At 37.3% G+C, this 22,243-nt stretch overlaps 1 protein-coding gene across 1 annotated transcript in view; it reads left to right on the top strand.

The window, feature by feature from the left end:
• The first annotated feature begins 83 nt into the window (after positions 1–83).
• mtrex (Mtr4 exosome RNA helicase) overlaps positions 84–22,243 on the top strand; it is a 27,197-nt gene continuing 5,037 nt past the window's right edge. The window contains exons 1-21 of the mRNA XM_052567823.1: positions 84–269; positions 2,739–2,876; positions 3,843–3,909; positions 3,984–4,046; positions 4,131–4,243; positions 4,315–4,489; positions 4,565–4,655; positions 6,659–6,783; positions 7,012–7,110; positions 7,423–7,540; positions 7,966–8,097; positions 10,162–10,241; positions 14,559–14,669; positions 15,433–15,534; positions 17,231–17,356; positions 18,447–18,597; positions 18,802–18,974; positions 19,063–19,131; positions 19,421–19,549; positions 20,439–20,549; positions 20,742–20,930. Coding sequence (XP_052423783.1) covers positions 118–269; positions 2,739–2,876; positions 3,843–3,909; positions 3,984–4,046; positions 4,131–4,243; positions 4,315–4,489; positions 4,565–4,655; positions 6,659–6,783; positions 7,012–7,110; positions 7,423–7,540; positions 7,966–8,097; positions 10,162–10,241; positions 14,559–14,669; positions 15,433–15,534; positions 17,231–17,356; positions 18,447–18,597; positions 18,802–18,974; positions 19,063–19,131; positions 19,421–19,549; positions 20,439–20,549; positions 20,742–20,930 — 2,514 coding nt within the window. The 5' untranslated portion in view covers positions 84–117. The remainder of the gene's footprint in view (positions 270–2,738; positions 2,877–3,842; positions 3,910–3,983; positions 4,047–4,130; positions 4,244–4,314; positions 4,490–4,564; positions 4,656–6,658; positions 6,784–7,011; positions 7,111–7,422; positions 7,541–7,965; positions 8,098–10,161; positions 10,242–14,558; positions 14,670–15,432; positions 15,535–17,230; positions 17,357–18,446; positions 18,598–18,801; positions 18,975–19,062; positions 19,132–19,420; positions 19,550–20,438; positions 20,550–20,741; positions 20,931–22,243) is intronic.

Below are 22,243 nucleotides of genomic sequence, written 5' to 3'. Positions count from 1 at the left end.
ACTTTTCAAAATTTAAATAACGTCAAATTCCTTAAATTTTTATTTTGATTATTTAAAAAAAACGTATTTTGTTGCGTCTCTTTAACCGTTGCCCACTTCACGAGTTTGACCGGTTGTATGTCATTTCCGGCACGCGGCCAGCGCAACGTATTGTGGGTATCGGCTGGAGTCATGGCGGACGCCTTTGGAGACGATTTGTTCAGCGTGTTCGATGAAGAACAGGCCGGTTCCAGCAAAAAAGCCACTCCAAAGTCCACAGCTCAGGCAGGGTATGTGACCGAACGGGATGTACGATTGTTTTACACAACTGATCCCTAGATACCGTGACGTTAGTGTTTGAATGCTCGTGTTGAACACATGTGACGCGCGCGCAAAGATAAACTTACATAGAAACTCTTACAGTATCAGTCCTTAACACTCATTATACAGCTTTCACCGTTTCGTGTTTGAACACTCTCTTGCTGTTATGTTTAATGCAGCTGTTTTACGTAATTACGTTTGTTTGTATTGTCTAATGAAGGAGCTTGCCTCACTAAATCTCTTACGTGAATCCGCTCCACAAAATCAGACGTAAGGGTCCGTTTTTTTTTTTTTTACATTTAGCTTAATGTATCATCTGAAAACTGAATGAATAAAATTTCCATTGATGTGTGGTTTGTTAGGACGATATTTGGCTGAGATGCAACTATTTGAAAATCTGGAATCTGAGCGACCATCGCAATCTTAAAATTGAGAAAATCGCCTTTAAAGTTGTCACGATGAAGTCCTTTGCAATGCATATTACGAATCAAAAATCAAGTTTTAATCTCATTAGAATAGGAAATTAATAAAAAAAAATCTTTATGGGATGTGATTTTTACTTAATATCCTAGTGATTTTTGGCATAAAAGAAAAATTGATAATTTGACACATACTTTGTGTTATTGGATATTGCTACAAATATAAACCAGCGACTTAAGACTGGATTTGTGCTCCAGGGTTACATATGTTCAAATGACAACTGCTCAACGTCTATCTATCTGCAGGTGCATCTCAGTAAATTATAATGTCGTGGAAAAGATAATTTATTTCAGTAATTCAACTCAAATTGTGAAACTCCTGTATTAAATAAATTCAGTACCCACAGACTGAAGTAGTTTCAGTCTTTGTATTCCGTTAATTGTGATGATTTTGGCTCACATTTAACAAAAACTAAACAAAAATGAAAAAGTAAATATCAACAAATTAGAATATGGTGACATGTCAATCAGATAATCAACTCAAAACTGAGTCTTCAAAATGGTCTCTCAGTTTGGTTCACTAGGAAGGATACACAATCATGGGGAAGACTGCTGATCTGACAGTTGTCCAGAAGACAATCATTGACACCCTTCACAAGTAGTGTAGCCACAAACATTCATTGCCAAAGAAGCTGGCTGTTCACAGAGTGCTGTATCTAAGCATGTTAACAGAAGGTTGACAGGAAGGAAAAAGTGTGGAAGAAAAAGATGCACAACCAACTGAGAGAACCGCAGCCTTATGAGGATTGTCAAGCAAAATCAATTCAAGAATTTGAGTGAACTTCACAAGGAATGGACTAAGGCTGGGGTCAAGGCATCAAGAGCCACCAAACACAGACGTGTCAAGGAATTTGGCTACAGTTGTCGTATTCCTCTTGTTAAGCCACTCCTGCACCACAGACAACATCAGAGGCATCTTACCTGGGCTAAGGAGAAGAACTGGACTTTTGCCCAGTGGTCCAAAGTCCTCTTTTCAGATGAGAACAAGTTCTGTATTTCATTTGGAAACCAAAGTCATAATGTTTGGATGAAATGTGGAAAAGCTCATAGCCTAAGTTGCTTGAAGTCCGGTGTCTGTGATCATTTGTGGTTCAATGTCATCTGCTGGTGTTGGTCTATTGTGCTTTTTGGAAACCAAAGTCACTGCACTCATTTACCAAGAAATTTTGGAGCACTTCATTCCTCCTCCTGCTGACCAGCTTTTTGATGATGGTGATTACATTTTCCAGCAGGATTTGGCACCAGCCCTAACTGCCAAAAACACCAAAAGTTGGTTAAATGACCAAATGTGCGTGACTGGCCAGCAAACTCACCAGACCTGAACCCCAGAGAGAATCATCACAATTAAAAGAACCAAAAATTTAAACTACTTCAATCTGTTTGCATTGAATTTATTTAATACAGAAGTTTCACAATTTGAGTTGAATAACTGAAATAAATGAATTTTTCCTCAACATTCTAATTTACTGAGATGCACCTGTACATATATTTAATTACACTATAATAATAATTGGCAATCCTAGGAGACCACCTAGAATTAGGGATGCACGATAATATCGGCACAATATCGGTATCGGCCGATAAAAGCTTAAAATGACCATTATCGGTATCGGCCGATATGAATATTTCTGCCGATGAGCCAAACCGATATTCTCCAAGTGAAATAATTGACCTGTTTTTCAGATGTGAATGTCTGTCTACATTTGTAAAATAATACATTTATGGTAGAATCAGTACAGAAGAGATACATGGATTTCTCTTCAGTAAAATTAAAGTTTAAATATATCAGTATATATTTGTATATATATCGGCATCGGCCAAAATTATTTTGAAAATATCGGCATATCGAATATCGGCCAAAATCCAATATCGTGCATCCCTACCTAGAATGGTTGCGAAATGTTCAGATGAGCACTGTGTGGCTGTGGAGTGAATCTTTGTTGTTTTTACCTCTAATAGAAAGACTCCTGATAAAGGTGGTAAACAGAAACGCGAACCAGCAGCTGTGTGTAAAAGAGATGCTGACGATGACGGACCAGAAGAGATGGTGCTCGGGAAAAGACAGAAGCTGGAAACGGTGTCAGCTGAGGAGATCAAGTAAGATCAGTGTACTTCTGTTTATGTACTGCTTCTGATAAATGTCTGACAGGCTTCTTCAGTGTAGTGTCAGTGTATAGTGGTTTTACAGATTGATCGGCACCAATAGTTGCTTTTTGGACCTGCCAGTTATTGGCCAGAATCAGGGTTCCTCAAATGTTGCCCTGGTGTTTAATTATTATTATTATTTATTAATTTATTAAAGTTAATCTCAAACTCTAATCTTACTCCCCTAACTGATTTTTCTAGTTATCATAAAGACCTTGATTAGCTTGCTCAGGGTTGGTAAATCAATTGAGATTTTATTTTTATGAGTTTAGATTTTTTGGCATTGGAGGGTTTCACAGTTTAAATGAGAAAAGCCTGTTTTAAGTTTTATAGTTTTTTTTTTTTTTTTTTTTAAGTTTTAGAAACTTAAAAACTAAAAGGTCAAATAAAGTTATAAAATATAAAAAACACTTATTTGTTTGTAAGTGATGAAATGGCCATTTATATTTAGTGTGTATTATTAGATGAAAATTATGATTATTGCACATTTTCTATATTATAAAAAATACAATTTAAAAAGGGTTTTAAATCCATAAGAAAAGCCTGTTTTCAGTCTTTCAGAGAGAAAAAAAGAGAGAGAAATTCTAATAAAAAAAAAAGGTCTTTGTCAGTAGTTGAAGCCAAGTCATTTTGTTCATTACAAAACATTTTCTTCATTACTGTATCTTTTGCAAATTATTATTCATTGTGTAATGTTTTAAATGAATTTTGTAGGTGCAATTGTTACATGATTTTTTTTTTCTTTAAAGTCCACATGAAATCTAAATTAAGTGCATCTTGCTAATCTTAATTGCTAATCATCTGATTTATTTTGTGTGTTTTTTCTTGGTTTTCCAATCTTAATTATTGGTAAGGACAAAATCCACTTTTAGTTGAGGTGTAGTAATTCTCATGATTTGTATCCATGTCATCCTTCAGTCTGTCAGAGCTCATGCCTAAAGTGAAGGCGGAGCAGGTGGAGACCGTGGAGGGCTGCACTCATGAGGTACACACAAACACAGTGGAGAAAACCCCATCTCTGTTGAATGTCCATGTTGTGACCCAGTCTTTCTTTCTCAGGTGGTTCTTCCTGCAGACGAGGAATACACTCCACTGAAACCACGCGTTGGAAAAGCAGCTAAGGTAATCGAATAAAGCTCACTGAACATCCTCTGACAACATCGATGACTTGCCTCTGTTTAAACAAGTTTTGCTTTCCTAATGCAGGAGTACCCCTTCATACTCGACCCTTTCCAGCGCGAGGCCATCCTCTGCATCGATAACAACCAGTCTGTGCTTGTGTCGGCCCACACATCCGCAGGAAAGACCGTGTGTGCGGAGTGAGTGTCCATCACACTAAAACATTGTCTGTGTGTAGTTCCGTAGATTAAGGGTTTCCTTCTGCACGCAGGTATGCCATCGCTCTGGCTCTCCGAGAAAAGCAGCGAGTGATCTTCACCAGCCCCATCAAAGCTCTGAGCAATCAGAAGTACAGAGAGATGTACGAAGAGTTCCAGGATGTGGGTCTGATGACCGGTGACGTCACCATTAACCCCACGGCTTCCTGCCTGGTCATGACCACCGAGGTGAGACGGCCGCCCGTTTTCCACTGGAACACCAGCCACTGGTTCTTTAGTTATTTATGGTTTTGTTTCTTTCAGATTTTGAGGAGCATGCTGTACAGAGGGTCAGAGGTTATGAGGGAGGTGGCGTGGGTCATCTTTGATGAGATCCATTACATGAGAGACTCAGGTGGGTTGTATTTAATGCTTAATCAGCATAAGTTTCATGAAATATTGGCCGTTTACACACTGCAGCTAAATTTGGCTGTCACTTCACCTTTTAATGCTTAATCCTGTTCTTAGACACACACTTCATTCATTTATGGAATGACAACCACATTTTACAACAGAAAAACAGATAATGATAATCGAATTTGCAGTAATTCTACAGTGTGTACAGAACTGAATGGAACAACTAGTTGTTAATAATGTATTTAAAGGGATAGTTCACCCAAAATTTCTGGTTCTCTTTAAAAACTTATCAGAATTGTCTGTTTTCAGTATACAGTCGGGATCGAAAGTTTGGGCACCCCTTGCAGAATCTGTGAAAATGAGTAATTTTCAAAAAATAAGAGAGATCATACTAAATGCATGTTATATTTTATTTAGTACTGTACTGAGTAAGATATTGTGCATAAAAGATATTAAAATTTAGTCCACAAGACAAAAAAAATGCTGAAATTATTAAAATAACCCCACTCAAAAGTTTGGGAACCCTTGGTTCTTAGTACTGTGTTCTGTTACCTGATGATCCTCGACTGTCTTTCTGTTTTGTGATGGTTGTGCATGAGTCCCTTGTTTGTTCTGAACAGTTAAACTGAGCAGCGTTCTTCAGAAAAATCTTTAAGCTCCTGCAGATTCTTCAGTTTTCCAGCAACTTTGCATATTTGAACCCTTTCCAGCAGTGACTTTATGATTTTGAGATACATCTTATCACACTGAGGACATTTGAGGGACTCAAACACAACTATTTAAAAAGATTCAAACATTCACTGATGCTCCAGAAGGAAACAAGATGCATTAAGAGCTGGGGGGTGAAAACTTTTGGAATTTGAAGTTCAAGGTAAATTGTACTTAATTTGTGTACCGGGAAACATACAAGTATCTTCTGTTGCTTACGAAGGGCAGAACTAAATGGAAAAAAATTATATTTCAACAAAATAAGACAAATTTGGCCATCTTCATCGTGTTCAAACAAGCATCTTGTTTCCTTCTGGAGGATCAGTGAATGTTTGAATCTTTTTAAATAGTTGTGTTTGAGTCCCTCAAATGTCCTCAGTGTGAAAAGATGTATCTCAAAATCATAGTCACTGCTGGAAAGGGTTCAAATATGCAAAGATGCTGGAAAACTGAAGAATCTGCAGGAGCTTAAAAATTTTTCTGAAGAACGCTGCTCAGTTTAACTGTTCAGAACAAACAAGGGACTCATGCACAACCATCACAAAACAGAAAGACAGTCGAGGATCATCAGGTAACAGCACACAGTATTAAGAACCAAGGGATCCCAAACTTTTGAGTGGGGTTATTTTAATAATTTCAGCATTTTTTCTGTCTTGTGGACTAAATGTTTATATCTTTTATGCACTGTATCTTACTCAGGACAGTACTAAATAAAAAATAACATGCATTTAGTATGATCTCTCTTATTTTTTGAAAATTACTCATATTTTCACAGATTCTGCAAGGGGTGCCCAAACTTTCGAGCCCCACTGTATGTGGTGCAAGAAATCACATTGAATCAGTTACGATTTGACTCATTAGTGTTGCCAAAAAACAACAACAGATAAGGTCAAGCCCATAATAAACTTAAATCCAAACATGTTATCCTGGAAATGCTTCTACTTTATTGACTTCATAAACTGGATTGCTTTATGAGCCAAAGGATGCTTAAAAAGTGTTGCTTCTAATAAATGGCAACCCTTTAAGAGCACACTCCACTCTGAATGTTTGCTGTAATATTACTTTGGTCAATAATAGCAGATACCAAACACTGAAGATGGAAAACGCTGCTGTGGTTACAGTGGTGTTCTGTTCTGTACATGCACAAACCTGCAGTCCAGGAGATACATAAAAGAATGCGGCTGTCACTCACTCCTGAAACTTCACAGGGTGTACGTGGCCATTATGACGTGCATATAAGTTTGTTGTATTCTTGCTGTCATTGAGTGTCTTTCTGGGTCACATGACCTGCAGAGCGTGGCGTGGTCTGGGAGGAAACCATCATCCTGCTGCCAGACAACGTGCATCATGTCTTCCTGTCCGCCACCATTCCCAACGCTCGACAGTTTGCCGAGTGGATTTGTCACCTTCACAAACAGGTGAATCATCACTCTTACAAACTCTCTTAGAACACTAACAGCAGCCTTGAATGCTTTCTCAAGAATACTAAACTCCACTTTTAGCAGTTCTAACATCCAGTTTTTAAACCTGGAAGATGTGCTAAATCTGAAATAAAAATAAATTGCAGCTAAATTGAAATTTGAAAACAGAAACTAATGGAAATTTGTCAGAGGCACATAACAGAAGTTGCGTGTGTTTACTTGCAGCCCTGCCACGTGGTGTACACAGACTACCGCCCCACTCCACTGCAGCACTACGTGTTTCCAGCAGGAGGAGACGGACTCCACCTGGTTGTGGATGAGAACGTGAGTAGCCCAATTACTTTGGAAAGCTGCATTAATAGCTTTATTCTGTCATCAGAGATGAAGGTTAAACACTCCTCAGTGATCTCGGAATGGAATCTGTGTTCTGTTATCTGTCAGGGGTGTAGAATTGGAACTGTTACTTCAAGAGTGGCACGTCTAGATGTACTTCAACACAGATTCGGAAAGCTGGAATATTTCTCTCTCTCTGTGTGTGTCATAACTTCCTAGCCACAATAAGCTGATCAAGTTTTAGAAAATGTTCCTAGAATCATAGCAGTTATGTAATCATGTTTTTATGGTGTTTCTTGTCAGGGAGAGTTCAGAGAAGACAATTTTAACACCGCAATGCAGGTCCTGAGGGATGCGGGGGACACGGGAGGCAGCGCTGGGGGCAAATGGGACCCCAAAGGCAGAAAGGGGGGAACCAAAGGTTAGTATGCAACGGTCAACATGTAATCAAAATAACACTCAGTATTTGTATATTGGTTTACACCAATTTTGATGTCCATTTTTGCACAGAAAGTCGGCGTTTGATTGTTTGTGCTGATATAAAGCTGATTTAAATAGTCTGAAAAGTCACTCCCGAACTTCAAGCGTAATCCTCACACTTATTTAAATCAAGCCGAAGCTCAGCTTGGTGTTTTATATGTAACATGAGTTTGTGATGTATTTAAAAATGAATAGTCACTGTGATTACGATTAGCTGTTATTAAAGCATTAGTATTTAGGTTCACACATTATACTGTATTTTTGGCACTGTCCTCTTGAGATCGACTCGCCTGGGCTTTAGATGCTGGGAACATGCTTAATGCTGTATTAAATATTGCGTCTTTTTTTTTTTTTGCTCTCTCTTAGGTCCATCCAATGTCTTTAAGATTGTGAAGATGATCATGGAAAGGAACTTCCAGCCGGTGATTATCTTTAGCTTCAGTAAGAAGGAATGTGAGGCCTACGCACTGCAGGTGGCTAAACTGGATTTCAACACAGGTATTAATGATATAATAATTAATAATGCTTCTTGCTAAGACTTTTACAATTATGGATATCTTTCATTTTTTCAGTCACAGCTGCAAGGACTGATTCTTTGGTTAAACTAATCCTTGGAAAGAGGCAGGATGTCATTTTTCATCTCTACAGAAATATTGGCTTGTTTTTTGGGGGTTTTAGAACTAGGTTTATCTCTCTTATTGCTCAAATATGGGAGCAATGATGATTTATCTCTCCTCTTAATTACAAAGAGATTAAATAAAATACAAATCATGGCCAAAAATGTCCGAAAAAATAAATGAGCTCAGCTTTGGGCGGTTTTTGAAGAATTTTCTCAGTTTTTAAACAGGGAGTTCTTTTTTTTTTATTTTTTATATTCGTTATGAAACCGGATCTGTTACAGAGCCAAATGCATGAATGTGGCCTTCCGAATCAAAGTCTATTGACGTGTCAAGCCTTCTGTTCCCTTTTGAGAGAAACGGACAGCATGCACAACTTTAAACTGTCTTCCCATACTGCTTTGATTTGCAAGACCTAATTGGACTTGGTTTTTAAAGTGACTGATGTGGTGCACACAGAAGTGTTGCATTATTGTGGATATTTAAACATGTCTTGGTTGAGAAATAGCGTGCACTTAAGACTCAAAGTCTTTGGCCTTTTGATGGTGTATGTGTGAGCCCTTCGGACCGCACTAGCAGTCAGACGCACAGCTGTTACTGTTTTGCGAGTCTTTGCTTGAGGTGGGGAGAGTGTTTTCATTGGCTCTATCTTAGCACATGTCATCATAAGTGTGATTTTATACAGGCTTTCCAGAAGATTTTCTGCATGCAGAAGTGGAGTTGGTTTTCCAATCTTTTGGCAAGTTCTTTAAGCAGTGACCACTGCAGAGATATTGTGGTCTCAAATAATGTTGTGGCCATATTGGTATAGTCAGATGATTTTATTAATCTGTATCATTGGTTCTCAACTGGTTGGGCTGTTCTTTTGTTGATGGAAGAGAAAAAAACAATAAAATCAATAAATGCAATCAATAAAATCACCTAAGCATATGTCATGCATAAAATAGCTAAATAAACTTGGGAGGAGGATAAAGTCCAAATGTCAAGGTGGTCCAACTGGCCTTATATCAAAAGACCAGATTACACACGCAACCAAAAGAAATGATTATATTGTGAAAATGAATACATCAGAGTTTGGGATCATTCCGATGCTATATTCTTTTGTTAATAGTTTGGATTTTTTGTTGTTGTTGTTGGCTAAGTTATATTGTTAACTAATTATCTAATTGTATGTTTTAGTAGTTTTTAGTAGCTATTTTTGCCCAATTCAAAAATCTGTTTTATTTATTAAAACAAGTTAAATCAAATAAAATGAGTGATGTAGCCTAGGCAACTTGCTGGAATAAAACATTTAAACAATAAAACATTAATTATTATTTTTTATTTTTTTATTAAATTGAATAACCCTGGAATATATGCTTTAATATGTTAAACAAAGTTAAACTTATTTAATTGCATAAAATTTGGCAGCTCTTATTGCTGTTGTTTTAATAAACTTCAGCGATTTATTTCAAGCCCTTTTATTGTTCATTGTTGACGATTTTAACATTGTGTTGGGTCACAATTTGATGACCTAAAGTAAAGCCAGTTGAGAACAGCTCCTCTATATTTAGTTTGTATTTTGTTATGCTGTGAATTTGAATGCTCTGGGATCCCACTGTGCCACATGCTGTAGGCAGAAATAGAGATCTTCTAATGCTTCATCACACATTGTTTCTAGACTCCGTTTGGAGCTAGAAAATGGTAGCTCTCCCTTTCCCCAGTACACTTTATGAATATTTTGTTTCTCCATATCAGCCTTTATGCTGCTCCCACTATATCTATGTATGTCTATATATATGGTTTGTATTGTGTTTCAAGCAATCATGAAAAGTCCTCTGAGCATCTGTATAAAGCACACACACACACCTACCTTTGTTATACTGGCTGTGTTTCAGAGATCACAAACTGAAGTATTCCAGTGTGCATCTGATGTTTAATTTCTAATTTCTCTGTCCAACTCCAGACGATGAGAAGAAACTGGTGGAAGAAGTGTTCAACAACGCCACAGACTGCCTGTCTGATGAAGACAAAAAGCTGCCACAGGTAGACTTTTTTTGTTTTGTGCAATGTGGTATTAAAGGTGCTGTAGGGAACTTTTGTAAAAAAAAAATATTTTTACATATTTATTAAACCTGTCATTATGTCCTGACAGTAGAATATGAGACAGATAATCTGTGAAAAAATCAAGCTCCTCTGGCTCCTCCCAGTGCTCCTATTGCTATTTGCAGAAATACACCGCTCCCGGTAAAAAATAACCAATCAGAGCTGCGGTCCGTAACTTTGTGTTCAAAATGTAGAAAAATGTATATAATAAGCGAGTACACCATGAATCCATTTCCCAAACCGTGTTTTTGGCTTGTCCTGAATCACTAGGGTGCACCTATAATAAGTTTTTATATTCGGACTATTTTAGATTGCTTCGGAGTAACCCAGTACCTTTGTGATTCTTCATAGACATAAACAGAGAGAAGTAGTTCCGGCTACGATGTTCTTCCGCAAGACGCAAGCAGTTCTGTTTATTAAACGCTAGAGCGTCAAAATTCTCAAAAAGCTTGAGACTCTAAACTGCTGATAAAAACATCACAATAATCCACACGACTCCAGTCATTAGGATGTTTTTAACTTCAAACCATTGCTTCTAGCTAATATATGAGTACTCTCTCCATAATAATGCTTTCTCTAGTGAAAAAGTCATCTTGTCTGTATCGGGAGAGATATATGCACAGGTTAAGCACTGTTTACAAGTGAAAACAGTCCAAAAGTCCAGTACTAAACAAATATGTTAATGCATGGCTCTAGAGTAACTTTTTGCACTGGTTGCATTGGTGTGGCCAGCACAAAAGTTAAGTGCACCCAAATTTTCGACTGCATTGCATTTAACACTGCAGTTTTAAGTTCACTTTTTTATTCATTGTCCTTATAGGCAATATTGATTTGTAGCCTAAATGATTAACTAACAATCTGGTCAACATAATGTTCTTCATTTGAAGCACAATTCTACAAGAAAGGTAACTTACTGAAGAAGTGTTGGTGCTTAAAGTGCTTTACTGAGCTGGAATTTAAAACCTCTCAAGATAAATGAAATGAAAAGAAAATCTAAATTAAGTGTTTTAAGATCTTCAAACGGAACATCTCATGGCTCAATGTCTTATGGACTATCCTCCATTGCAGTCACATGCCCCTCCGTTGGCCAACTGTAGCTTGGCCTTCTTGACCTTCGGCCTTGGCTAAACCAGCTGGCCACAATCGCTCTAGAATCGAAATCTTCCAGACTTGGCCCTTCTAACACCGATTCTGATCAGATTTTCCATCGGGTCTGAATGAAGGGCTGCTCTGATGTCTGATCTGAACAGCTAAACAGTCCCTAAAAACAGCATATGCTACTGTTTCAGCTGTCAAAATAATTTTGTATGTAATAGCAAAGTAATTATATTTCATTTAGTTTTTTTTTTGTTAATTTAGAAAAACAGTTGGAGTAATCTTTTTTTTTTTTTGTTAAATAGGTTTAATTTTATTTTATTTTTAAGTAACGACCAAGCTACCAGCGGCAGACAGTGAGCCTATGTTTGATCATTTTAGCCTTCTTAAATCATCACGCCTTGCCTAAAATAAAATCTATAGATCTAAAACAGTTCAAGCATATAGCAATGTTTAAACGTTAGACCCAGATAAATGTGCGCTATATCCAGTAGTTTGTGTGGAGACACTTCAGGACATGGAGACGCCAGCATGATCACTTTTCACTTTTTTTTTTCCACTGGATACACCGTCATTTTTTTTCTCATAAAGGTAAAATACATAATTCGTAACTACAAAGTCTTTTTTTTATTTGTGTGCATTCACAATATCAACAAAACTTTGTGCTTTTATAAAATAAAGCAAACATGTTCTTTCTGCTGTCTCGTCTTTAACAGAAGTATTACAATGAACCGAAACTCAGTGAAAACATGCCTCACAGACATGATAAATATCTTTAAATTACTACTTAATGAAATAAAAAAAATCAAACAAACTTTCATTATAATCATAATCCGTAAAGATGCTCTTCTTTCTAAAGCTGTCAAATGAGATGACGAGTCAGGATCAGCAACTGCATCAGTCGCTGTAGCACGGTCTCCTGTTGTTTCCACCAGCACGGCAATTGTTTTTCATCACTAATTGATGGATGTTTAAAATATGAAAGTAAGGAAGTCTAAAACAAACGTGAGGCCTTGCCCGCATCTATGACGTGAAAATTGGCTCGAAGACCAGCTTGAGGGGCGTAAAAAGGTCGGGGCCTGTCAGACTCAGGCTGAAATGCAGGGCTCTAGTGTCTGTTGTTGAACCACAGGGAGACTTTCGGAGTTGTTTTTTACGGATGGTCGCACCATTGTTCATAGTCGCACCATTGAGAAATTGGGTTGCACTCTAGAACCCTGTTATGGAAGACTTAAGGATTGGTGTGGAATTTTGCAATGCTTTTATCAGCTGTTTGGAATCTGACGGCACCCATTCACTGCAGAGGATCCATTGGTGAGCAAGAGACATAATGCTAAATTGTCATGTGCATAAAAATTCCTCTACATATTGGATGGCCTAATGGTAAATACATTTCCCACACATTTCTATATTTTGGGGTCAGCTACATGTTTAACATATGACACACACAAGACATTTGTGTTTAGTTTTTTGAAATAAGCCAACTTTCCTTTAAAACATTATGCAGTGATAACTTCAAGATTTAGAAAATATCGAAAACCTTTTTTTATTATTAATATTCTGAAAAACAAGGTAAAAGTCTTTTAAAAGCAGCACAGGGACATTGTGAAATGCAAGTCCTTGTCCAGAGGGATGCACTCTAACCAGCCATATCAAAAAGAAATTAAATGTTGCCACATTTTTGGGTGATATTTTTTAATTAGATGGTACTAAATCAAACCAAACTCAGAATTGCTAATAAATCTATTTTCATTTTATTGACTACCCTAAAATGTGTCCCACATTGACCATGTTACACTTTTAAGATGTTAAAAGTCTCCCATTTTTAAAATCTACTACTATTTTTTTTTTATGCAAGTTTTTCTGTTTTAGCAAAATATTCAGTTAATCTTGTAAGCTGTTGGTAATTGAAGGTCTGCCACACAGACCACAGTAAAGTCAGGCAGTGAGTGTTAAACCTATTTGAGGTGACTGGGTGTTTTAGCAAATCCCAAAATGGTTTCAAGAGGCTCGTAAAACTTTCCACTCTCTCTTCGGGTCCTCCTGTTACTCCTACACCATATTTCCTCTGCTTCTACATCTCAACAGTGCTGTCATCCATTTCCACATTGCAGGGCCGCAGTATTTGGCTAGTACTCATGTAGTAGAGGTGCTGATCTCAGTTCAGATGGTGTTCATGGATGAACCGATCCTCCATCAGAACTCCTGATTTTGGAGGATGAGTGATTGCAGAACTAGTTCAGATATGCTGTTTGTGTAAATGTTGCCTTTACGAGGAACGGACCATCCTTAAACTTGGCCCTTGTCTGTTTGCTCTCAATGACATATTTCTGCGAGCTTATTCTGAGCTCCTTATACTGCTGACCCAGATTTGCCTTTGTGGATATTTTCACTTCCCTGACACAAAAATGATAGATTTGAATTTATTCTGTTGTTTTGGAAAAAATTATACAATATATGAAAATTTTTGCTTAAATAACATAACTTTTTGAATGAGAGAGAAAAGGAAAAGAAAAAAAATGTACATAGGTCATAATTAGTAACTTTGTTTTAATTATACATTAGTAGTAGTAGTATAGCATGATATATGCAATTTAAAATAGAACCACATAATATTAACTACTATACATTTCATAATTTTTTTTATTTTTATGGAAAGCTTTGAGTGACCCTGTACCTGGGGCCATCCCTGCATTTTTAAAGGTCGATTTTCTTACAAAATAAAAAAACAGAAATGGTCTGTTACAGTATTTTAGACTGTGTAATATTGAGTAAATATGCATTGTTTTAGGGATAATTCACCAAAAAAAGTGTAGAGCATGAGAAATTTCGTAGAATGTCCAAGCTGCTCTTTTCCACAAATTTTCCAAAGCACAGCTGTGAATTACCAATCACTCTCATCGTGTGGTAGTGTTTAGTTCAGAGTTTTTGTATTCCATAGAAGTTAGGTCGAGTAAACAAAGAGACTTCATTTTTAGGTGACATTTCTTAAATGTTGTACTTTCTGTTCATACCTTGAAAAATTTAGATCTTAGTGTTAATGGGGCTTTACATTGGTCTTGATTAGCTACATTATGCTAATCTGACTGAGCTGTGAGCACCTTAATATTGTGACCTGGAGGAGTCCTGAAACTGTGTTTAATTGGGATTGTTTCTCAACAGGTGGAGCATGTTCTGCCGTTGCTGAAGAGAGGAATTGGTATTCATCATGGCGGCCTGCTCCCGATCCTGAAAGAGACCATTGAGATCCTGTTCTCTGAGGGACTGATAAAGGTGAGATCCTTCGAGCGACTGGAACCACCTTTGTGTAATGTTGGATGAACACTTTCGCCTTGACTGAACATTGAGTCATTCGTAACTGACAGCCTTTTGCTTTTTTGATTGATGGCAGTTTTGTTTTCTTTATTGTTTGGCTTTTTTTTTTACATTCACTTTCGTTTGGTTTTTATGTTTTTGTTTATTTGGCTTTGTTGTTTTATTTACCCACCCTCTTGTTTTTCTTGTGTGATTCTCTCATGGAACACAAATGAGAATTGTCTATGTTCCAAGTCTTCTGATGTCATACGTTAGCTTTGTGTGAGGAGCATGAAAATAAATTCATTATTCACTCTTCAGAAGCTCCAAGAAAAATGCAATTTTAATGTTTGATGGCAAATATCATTAGGATCATGCATATTGTGTCCAGACATCATTGACATCAAAGTTATTTATCAAGTTAATTAATTTGTATATTCAATATTCCCGCACAAAATGATTGCCTGACTTCAGATATCCATTGTATCAACTAATATTACTTGTGTGTATTTAAATAGATTTTGGTTGAGTTTGCAGCAAAAATAACATTTAGGTCACACTGACCACTCAAGAGCTGCCAGGTTATTCTTCAAACTTAGTTTTGTGTTTCATGGAAGGAAGTCATATAGGTTTGAACTTTAGCCCAAAGGTTTTTTTTTTTTTTTTTGGTGAACTGCCACTTTAAGACACCTCAATAGTATCTTTGCCAAAGTTTTCATCATCTTTCTCTGTTGTTCTTTAGGCCTTGTTTGCTACAGAAACGTTTGCCATGGGAATCAACATGCCTGCAAGAACCGTGCTCTTCACCAGCGCGCGCAAATTTGACGGCAAAGACTTCCGCTGGGTAAATCACAAACGTTATCCTCTGTCCTGCTTCTCGTAGTAATCACTAATCAAATTTCCAAATGCGTTTCCTTGCCTCTTCGTCCATCGTTGCACAGAGAGGACATGGGGTCAAACAACAAGCTGCCACGTATTGTTTGCGTGAGTGTGAGGCAATGACTGAAGCTGTTGTGAATAAAAGAGGCCCTTGGCAGAGAGCGAGTGAGCGATGGAAGCTGCCATCTAAAACGTTTTGTAAGGAACATCTGGTATCCATGAGTCTGCCAGAAAACGCACGCTCAAGGTTTTGGCTAACCGATCGCAGGCACTCTGGGACGTTTAGCAGTCAGTAGAAGATAAAACTGATCTGGGGTCAGTGGCGGGTTGCTGTAATATAGCGGAGGAACGTTAGGAGGGGTTATCAGGCAAAAACAATATTTGCAAAACGAATGGGCTGATATGTTACATTGTTTGAGGCTGGTGCCAGATTGTGATTTATCAGAGCCGTACCAGTTAGGAACTTTCAGATGGAAAACCTTATCGTTTGGGCAACTGCAGATGTTTCCCCAGAACAAAATCTACTAACAACCACATCTTGTGGTGATTTTACCACCATTAGGCACGGCAACTTCTTGATCAATGGAAAACATTAAAATCCATGGAGAGTCGGAGACCAATTTTGATGCTGAAGTATACACTGATGTTCATAAGTTTAGGGTTTGTAAGAATTAAAAAAGAAAGGAGTTAACACTTTAGTATTGGCTCCAATCCTCACTATTAAGTAGTTGCTTATTAACATGCCAGGTTTTGGCTGTTTATACTTATAAAGTACATTCTGCATGACTGTATTCTACATCCCTAACCCTACCTGATACATAAACTTAACTACCACCTTACTGAATATTAATGAACAGCAAATTAGGAGGCAAAAGTCGCAGTTAATGGTTTGCTAATAGATAGAATTGGACCTTAAAATAAAGTGCGACCAGAAAGAATGTTTTAAAATGATCAGAAGTGACAGTAAAGACGTTTTTAATGTAACCGATAATTTCTTTTTAACTTTATATTCATGAGTCAACAAAAGGGTATAACAGTTTCCACAAAAATATTAAGCAGCACTGTAATTTGTCTCAACATTGAAAATAAGAAATGTTTCTTGAACTCCCAAAACATGAAGGATCATGTGACACTGAAAACTGGACAACTATTTCCCTGTTACTCTTTTACTTTATTTTCATTAAGGTCAATTCATCAATTTCGTCCCTGGTGATTTTACAGTTTCATAGCCATATTTAATTAACGACGTTAATAAAATGGAACAAAACAAAGTAAATCACCAATAACCAAAATAAGGAATGTGATGCAGCACACTTTTGGGATTCTTTTGCCGTTGGTTAATTGCAAAAAAAAAAAAAAGGATTATATACTGCATATATTGTTCAATATAATTTTAAAGATTTTTGTAGTAGATATTCAAAAACTGTATTTACTGTACAATTATGCATACTGTACTGTTAAGTGCAAAAAATGTAATCTGTATGTGGTAAGTCATCTTTAACCAATAACATGTTTTTGCTGGGGTTTGTTTCACGTTCTTTGTCTATTAAAAGTTTTTTTTTTTTTTTTTTTGCAGTGCTCATTTGATTGCTTTTTAAATATTTAGTTGTTGTTGCCAAATGCTGCAGTTAAGTAACTTCTTTTTCAACCCTCCACATTAGATCACCTCTGGAGAGTATATCCAGATGTCAGGACGTGCTGGCAGAAGAGGAATGGACGAGAGGGGAATAGTCATTTTCATGGTGGATGAGAAGATGAGCCCTGCCGTGGGCAAACAGTTACTGAAGGTAACGCTCCAAAACGAACACGATGACTGATTTAGTTTTTGGGTGAACTGTTCCTTTAAGCAGTTCAGACACAGAAACACTGATCCTAAACCCCTTATCCCCACTCTAAGCTTTGGCCCCCTCTCTTACACTCTTTAACATGATGTCCATAAGCGCTCTCGGTCTCCAGGATTCGTCCCTGCAGACTCCCGATCCCATCTCTGCTTGGGGTCCATTAAAGTATTGCTCAATGCCTTCCTGCCTGTATTTGATCAAGGTTCTGCTGTAAAGTTTCCAAGAGAATACTAGGAAGGCCATGACATTAATCGACTGGCACGCCTGTAGTACCTTCTCAATTTTCTCCTCTAAGTCTTGCTCTTTGTTGCAAAACCTGTTGATTAATAGACGGAGCTGTGTGCTTTTCTTACTCTTTGTGTGGTCAGTAGACTTTTAGATGCATTTTAAAAAGGTTTCAGTGGTTGATTGTATATTATATTCTATATGTGTTGTGGAATTTTTTTAGAGATGCTCGCACAAGCTTGAACAAGCTTTTTATTCGCAATATGTGCGTAATATGAAGATAAAATATTGCAATTGTTTTAGTGAGGTTTAAATTTAGCCATGAAGACATTTTAATAGCAGTAAGATTTTTTAATAGCATCTGATACTTTCGTATTAAAACGTAATTAAAATCTGTGAATCAGTTCAAACGGTTTCAGGGAGTCAATTCAAAAATGTCTTTACGTGAAATGTTCATGAATAGTTTTGCATGTAATTTTTGTACAGTGTAAAAGTGTAAAACTTCTTAAAAGAGCTTATCATATTTGTACGCTAAATTAATAAAAATTATGAAATTAATCTCAAGTTAAATACGAGTTTTTTTTTTTTTTTCTGTTTTAAAACATTGGCAGTTCAGGTTGAATTTAGTTTTTTTGAGGAAAAATACATCTAAGCAATTTATTAGAACAAATGCATACATTTGAAGAAACGTTTAACCCTTTGATGGGATTCGATAGTTGCAGAAAACATTTTACCTCATCTTCCTCATCTGGATTGTGTTGGATTCATGTCATATTGATGATTTATTCAGTATTATCTTCTGTTGTTGTAGGGTTCTGCGGATCCTCTGAACAGTGCGTTCCACCTGACCTACAACATGGTGCTGAATCTGCTGCGTGTGGAGGAGATCAACCCAGAGTACATGCTGGAGAAATCCTTCTACCAGTTCCAGCACTACAGAGCCGTGCCTGGGGTTGTGGAGAGTAAGAACTGCTGTGGTTCAAAGCAATGTTTCTCATAGAGCAAAGTCTGTAACTGTTGTTCATTTACCATTGTAAAAGAGCAGCAGTTAACATGCGTTTCATAGAAAAGTTCAAATTCAGTTAAAACTGGCGTTTGCTTGCACACGTGACCGGTCATTGGGATGTTATTTATATCATTCCTATCTTAATTTGTGATTTCCGCAGAGATGAAAAAGCTGGAGGAGGAGTATAATGCAATACGAATCCCTAATGAAGAGAGCGTGGTGACCTACTACAAGATCCGTCAGCAGCTGGCCAAACTGGGCAAAGAAATTGAGGAGTTTATTCACAAACCTAGATACTGCCTGCCCTTCCTGCAGCCGGGCAGACTGGTCAGGGTACGTGTCCAGCAGCGCTTTCTGTGCTAACACGTGCAGTTACAGTTCCTTTTCTTGGTTTGTTGAGACACAGTTTCTTGATTTCCAGGTGAAAAAAGAAGATCTGGATTTCGGTTGGGGTATAGTCGTCAATTTCCAAAAGAAGGCAAACGTCAAGGTATCCCAAGACTAATCAAATTGTACTTCATCTTATGTTTCTATTCCATTGTGACTTGCAGAACTCAAGATTTCCAAGTGGAAAAAAAAACAAAAAAAACATTATGAAACTTAACTGCAGATGTGACTCATTCTGGACCTCTGCAGGTTTCTGACATCAGTCATGATGACATGAATACATCAGCACTTGGTTAATAACTTGCCGGCAGCAAACAAAAACCTGAACTACTTCATTTGTAAAGTGGACATTTTGTGATTGGATAGTTCTATTATAAATGTGTGTGTTGTAGGCTGCGGTTGGGGATGCTGAGCCGTTATTTGTGGTGGAGGTTCTGCTCCACTGCAGCAAAGACAGCTTGAAGAACGCAGCCACGGAGGCAGCCAAACCAGTAGGCCCAGGAGAAAAGGGCGAGATGCAGGTGAGAGAGAGACACTGGGAATTTGATAGCCAACATGACCCAGAAACGCCACACCAGCCTAGATTTGCATGTATGTAGAAACACTTCTTACCTCAACCATGTCCAGGAAGCCACCAAAAACAAACTGAGAACAGAGGCCAGAGCTAGAAAACATGCAACCCGAATGTTAATGTTTTATTTGTTTTAATACAGCGTTCACTATTAACTTGCTGTCACACATACCAGAGATGTATTAAGAAAATCTAAAGTCCATGAAACTGTATTTTTCAGTATTGAATGTGATTCATTTTCAATTTAACATGTCATTAAACCGTAAACAGTGTTATTTTAGTAACATGTAGTATTGTAGTAATTAATGTCCTGTGAATTAGTTTAATTTTTAAATTGTACTTCAAAAAAAGGTTTTTCCATTTATTTGAGCTTTATTTAAAATACTTTTTTTTAAGTTAACAACCAATATTACAAACAGTCTGTTTTGTGGAATATAAGGGCCTTCCTCCACCAGCGTGTATTTTTAAATTGGCTGGAGCTCAAAATGCTGGTGTTTATTGCATTTTTACAGCATAATCTACTAGAGAAACTTGTCTGTGTCAGAAAGCATAAAAAGTGCAGTGTTTTTGTCATTGTTTTCCTTTTTTGACCTCTTTGGTCAAGCATTAAGTGATTTAGCTGGAGCTCCAGAGGCTTGAGGCTGGATGACTTTAGCGGATGGCTCTTGTTTTTCTTGTAAACTCTGCTTTATGTCGACGCCGGTCCTGCTAAATGCGTTTAGATTGCCCCTTCAGCTTCTCACTGTGGTTTTGGTCATATATGGCCATGGCGTTAAGTTCTTCATGAAGAGGCAGCCAAAAGAGTTTCGTCCAATCAGAAGCATTTGTTTGTCGTTCAGGTTGTTCCTGTGATTCTTCATCTCATCACCTCCATTAGTTCGGTGCGCCTCTACATTCCTAAAGACCTGCGGCCGTATGACAACCGACAGAGCATGCTCAAATCCATACAGGTCAGCACACACACACACAATGGGTAGACCTGGAAAAAATATAGAAAAAATTTAATTCATAGATTTTTTTTTTTTTTTTTATCAGTTAGGTACTTAATGTAAATTGGTCTAACTACTGAAGGTGTTGAATGATATTGATTTTTAGTAGTTTTTAAAGAAAAGCACATGACTGCTGATGTCTGTGGTTTCCAGGAGGTGCAGAAACGTTTCCCAGATGGCGTTCCTCTGCTAGATCCCATAGACGACATGGGCATCAAGGATCCAGCGCTGAAGAAGGTCATTCAGAAGGTGGAGGCGTTTGAGCACAGGATGTACACGCACCCCCTGCACAGCGACCCCAACCTGGAGGCCGTTTACACTCTGTGTGAGAAGAAAGCTCTGGTGAGTCCACGATAAAATGAGTGAATGTGCAGAAGTCATGGTGTGAGGGATATAAATGTCATTTCTTTTCATAGATGCAACCTTTTACTGGTCAGCTGAGCTCAGGAGTCGCAAATGTCATTTAAAATATGGCTCTATTGTTTAAGGCGCACCAGAAAGGGGTGGATGTCATTTCCTTGCGGCTGAAATGTTGAAGGCCCACCAGAACTAAACAAAAGCAGGAAATTGACATTAGCGCAGGGTGAATAGGCGCTCAAATCAGATCACAAACAATCATGTGGCCCTATAATCGCTCGCATTGTGCAGGGGCATTAAGGGGATAAGGGTTTTTGTTTTAATAGGTTCCCTGCAGGAGCTGTGCATGGGTTATATTTCTGTTGGCTGTGCATGTTATGGAATGAAATGGTCAGATGCATTATGGGGACCTGGGATATCCCTCAAACCAGATTAGACCTTTGATTAGATCAACCCTGTCTTATAAAGATCTACAGGGAGTAACCCCAGAACTAAACCTTCATAGCAGCCAAGAAATCCTGAAACTTTCCTAACACCAGCTAGATTGGAAAATATAAAATGTTTATATAAATATATATAATGCATATGCAAACACATTGTATTTAAATATATATTTTATATATAAATTATATTCTTTCTAATATTAATGCAATGCTTAATTTTTAATTATTAAATATTCTAAAATTGTGCTATATTTACTGTATAAATGTAAATCAATATATTTAAAAATATATTTACAATATTTTAAAATAAAATATTTAAAACATTTGGATATTTGCTTTAGATTTAAAATATTTAATGCCTGAATTATGTACAAAATATTTATAATTAAATGTAACAATTTGAATTGTTTTTTGTCACTTATTGTAAAACGATGTTTTTGATATGAATGCATTTGAGTGTGGTCTAGGATAGGGAAATATTTTCTGGTTTATTAAGTGGTACAATTGTTCATTGAGCTCATGTCCTAGTTGTAGGAGTGAATGTAGGTCATAGCATTTAGACGACACATTAGCAATACACAAAACAGCAGGATTATTGAATGCTGAAGTATGTATTGTTGATTGTTGGATGTGGTGTCTGGAGGAGTGAGAGATTCTTGCCCTTTTTGCTTGAAAACAGTTCAGCTCTTCTCAGTGTCCTGTTTTCAGTCGGTGTCTGAATCACTTTAGAAAGATCTCGGATAAACCTTAAAGTGGATAATGACATTAGAGCCACTCAGACAGCGAGGCTTTTATTGGTAAACCAGCTGCAGCTCTCACTGATATTAGCTGAAATACTACAATTTGATATAAATA

The sequence above is a fragment of the Carassius gibelio genome, chromosome B10, assembly GCF_023724105.1.
Source record: "Carassius gibelio isolate Cgi1373 ecotype wild population from Czech Republic chromosome B10, carGib1.2-hapl.c, whole genome shotgun sequence".
Classification (NCBI taxonomy): domain Eukaryota; kingdom Metazoa; phylum Chordata; class Actinopteri; order Cypriniformes; family Cyprinidae; genus Carassius; species Carassius gibelio.
Note: the sequence above shows the minus strand (reverse complement) of the source record. Positions and strands in the feature narration are given on the sequence as shown.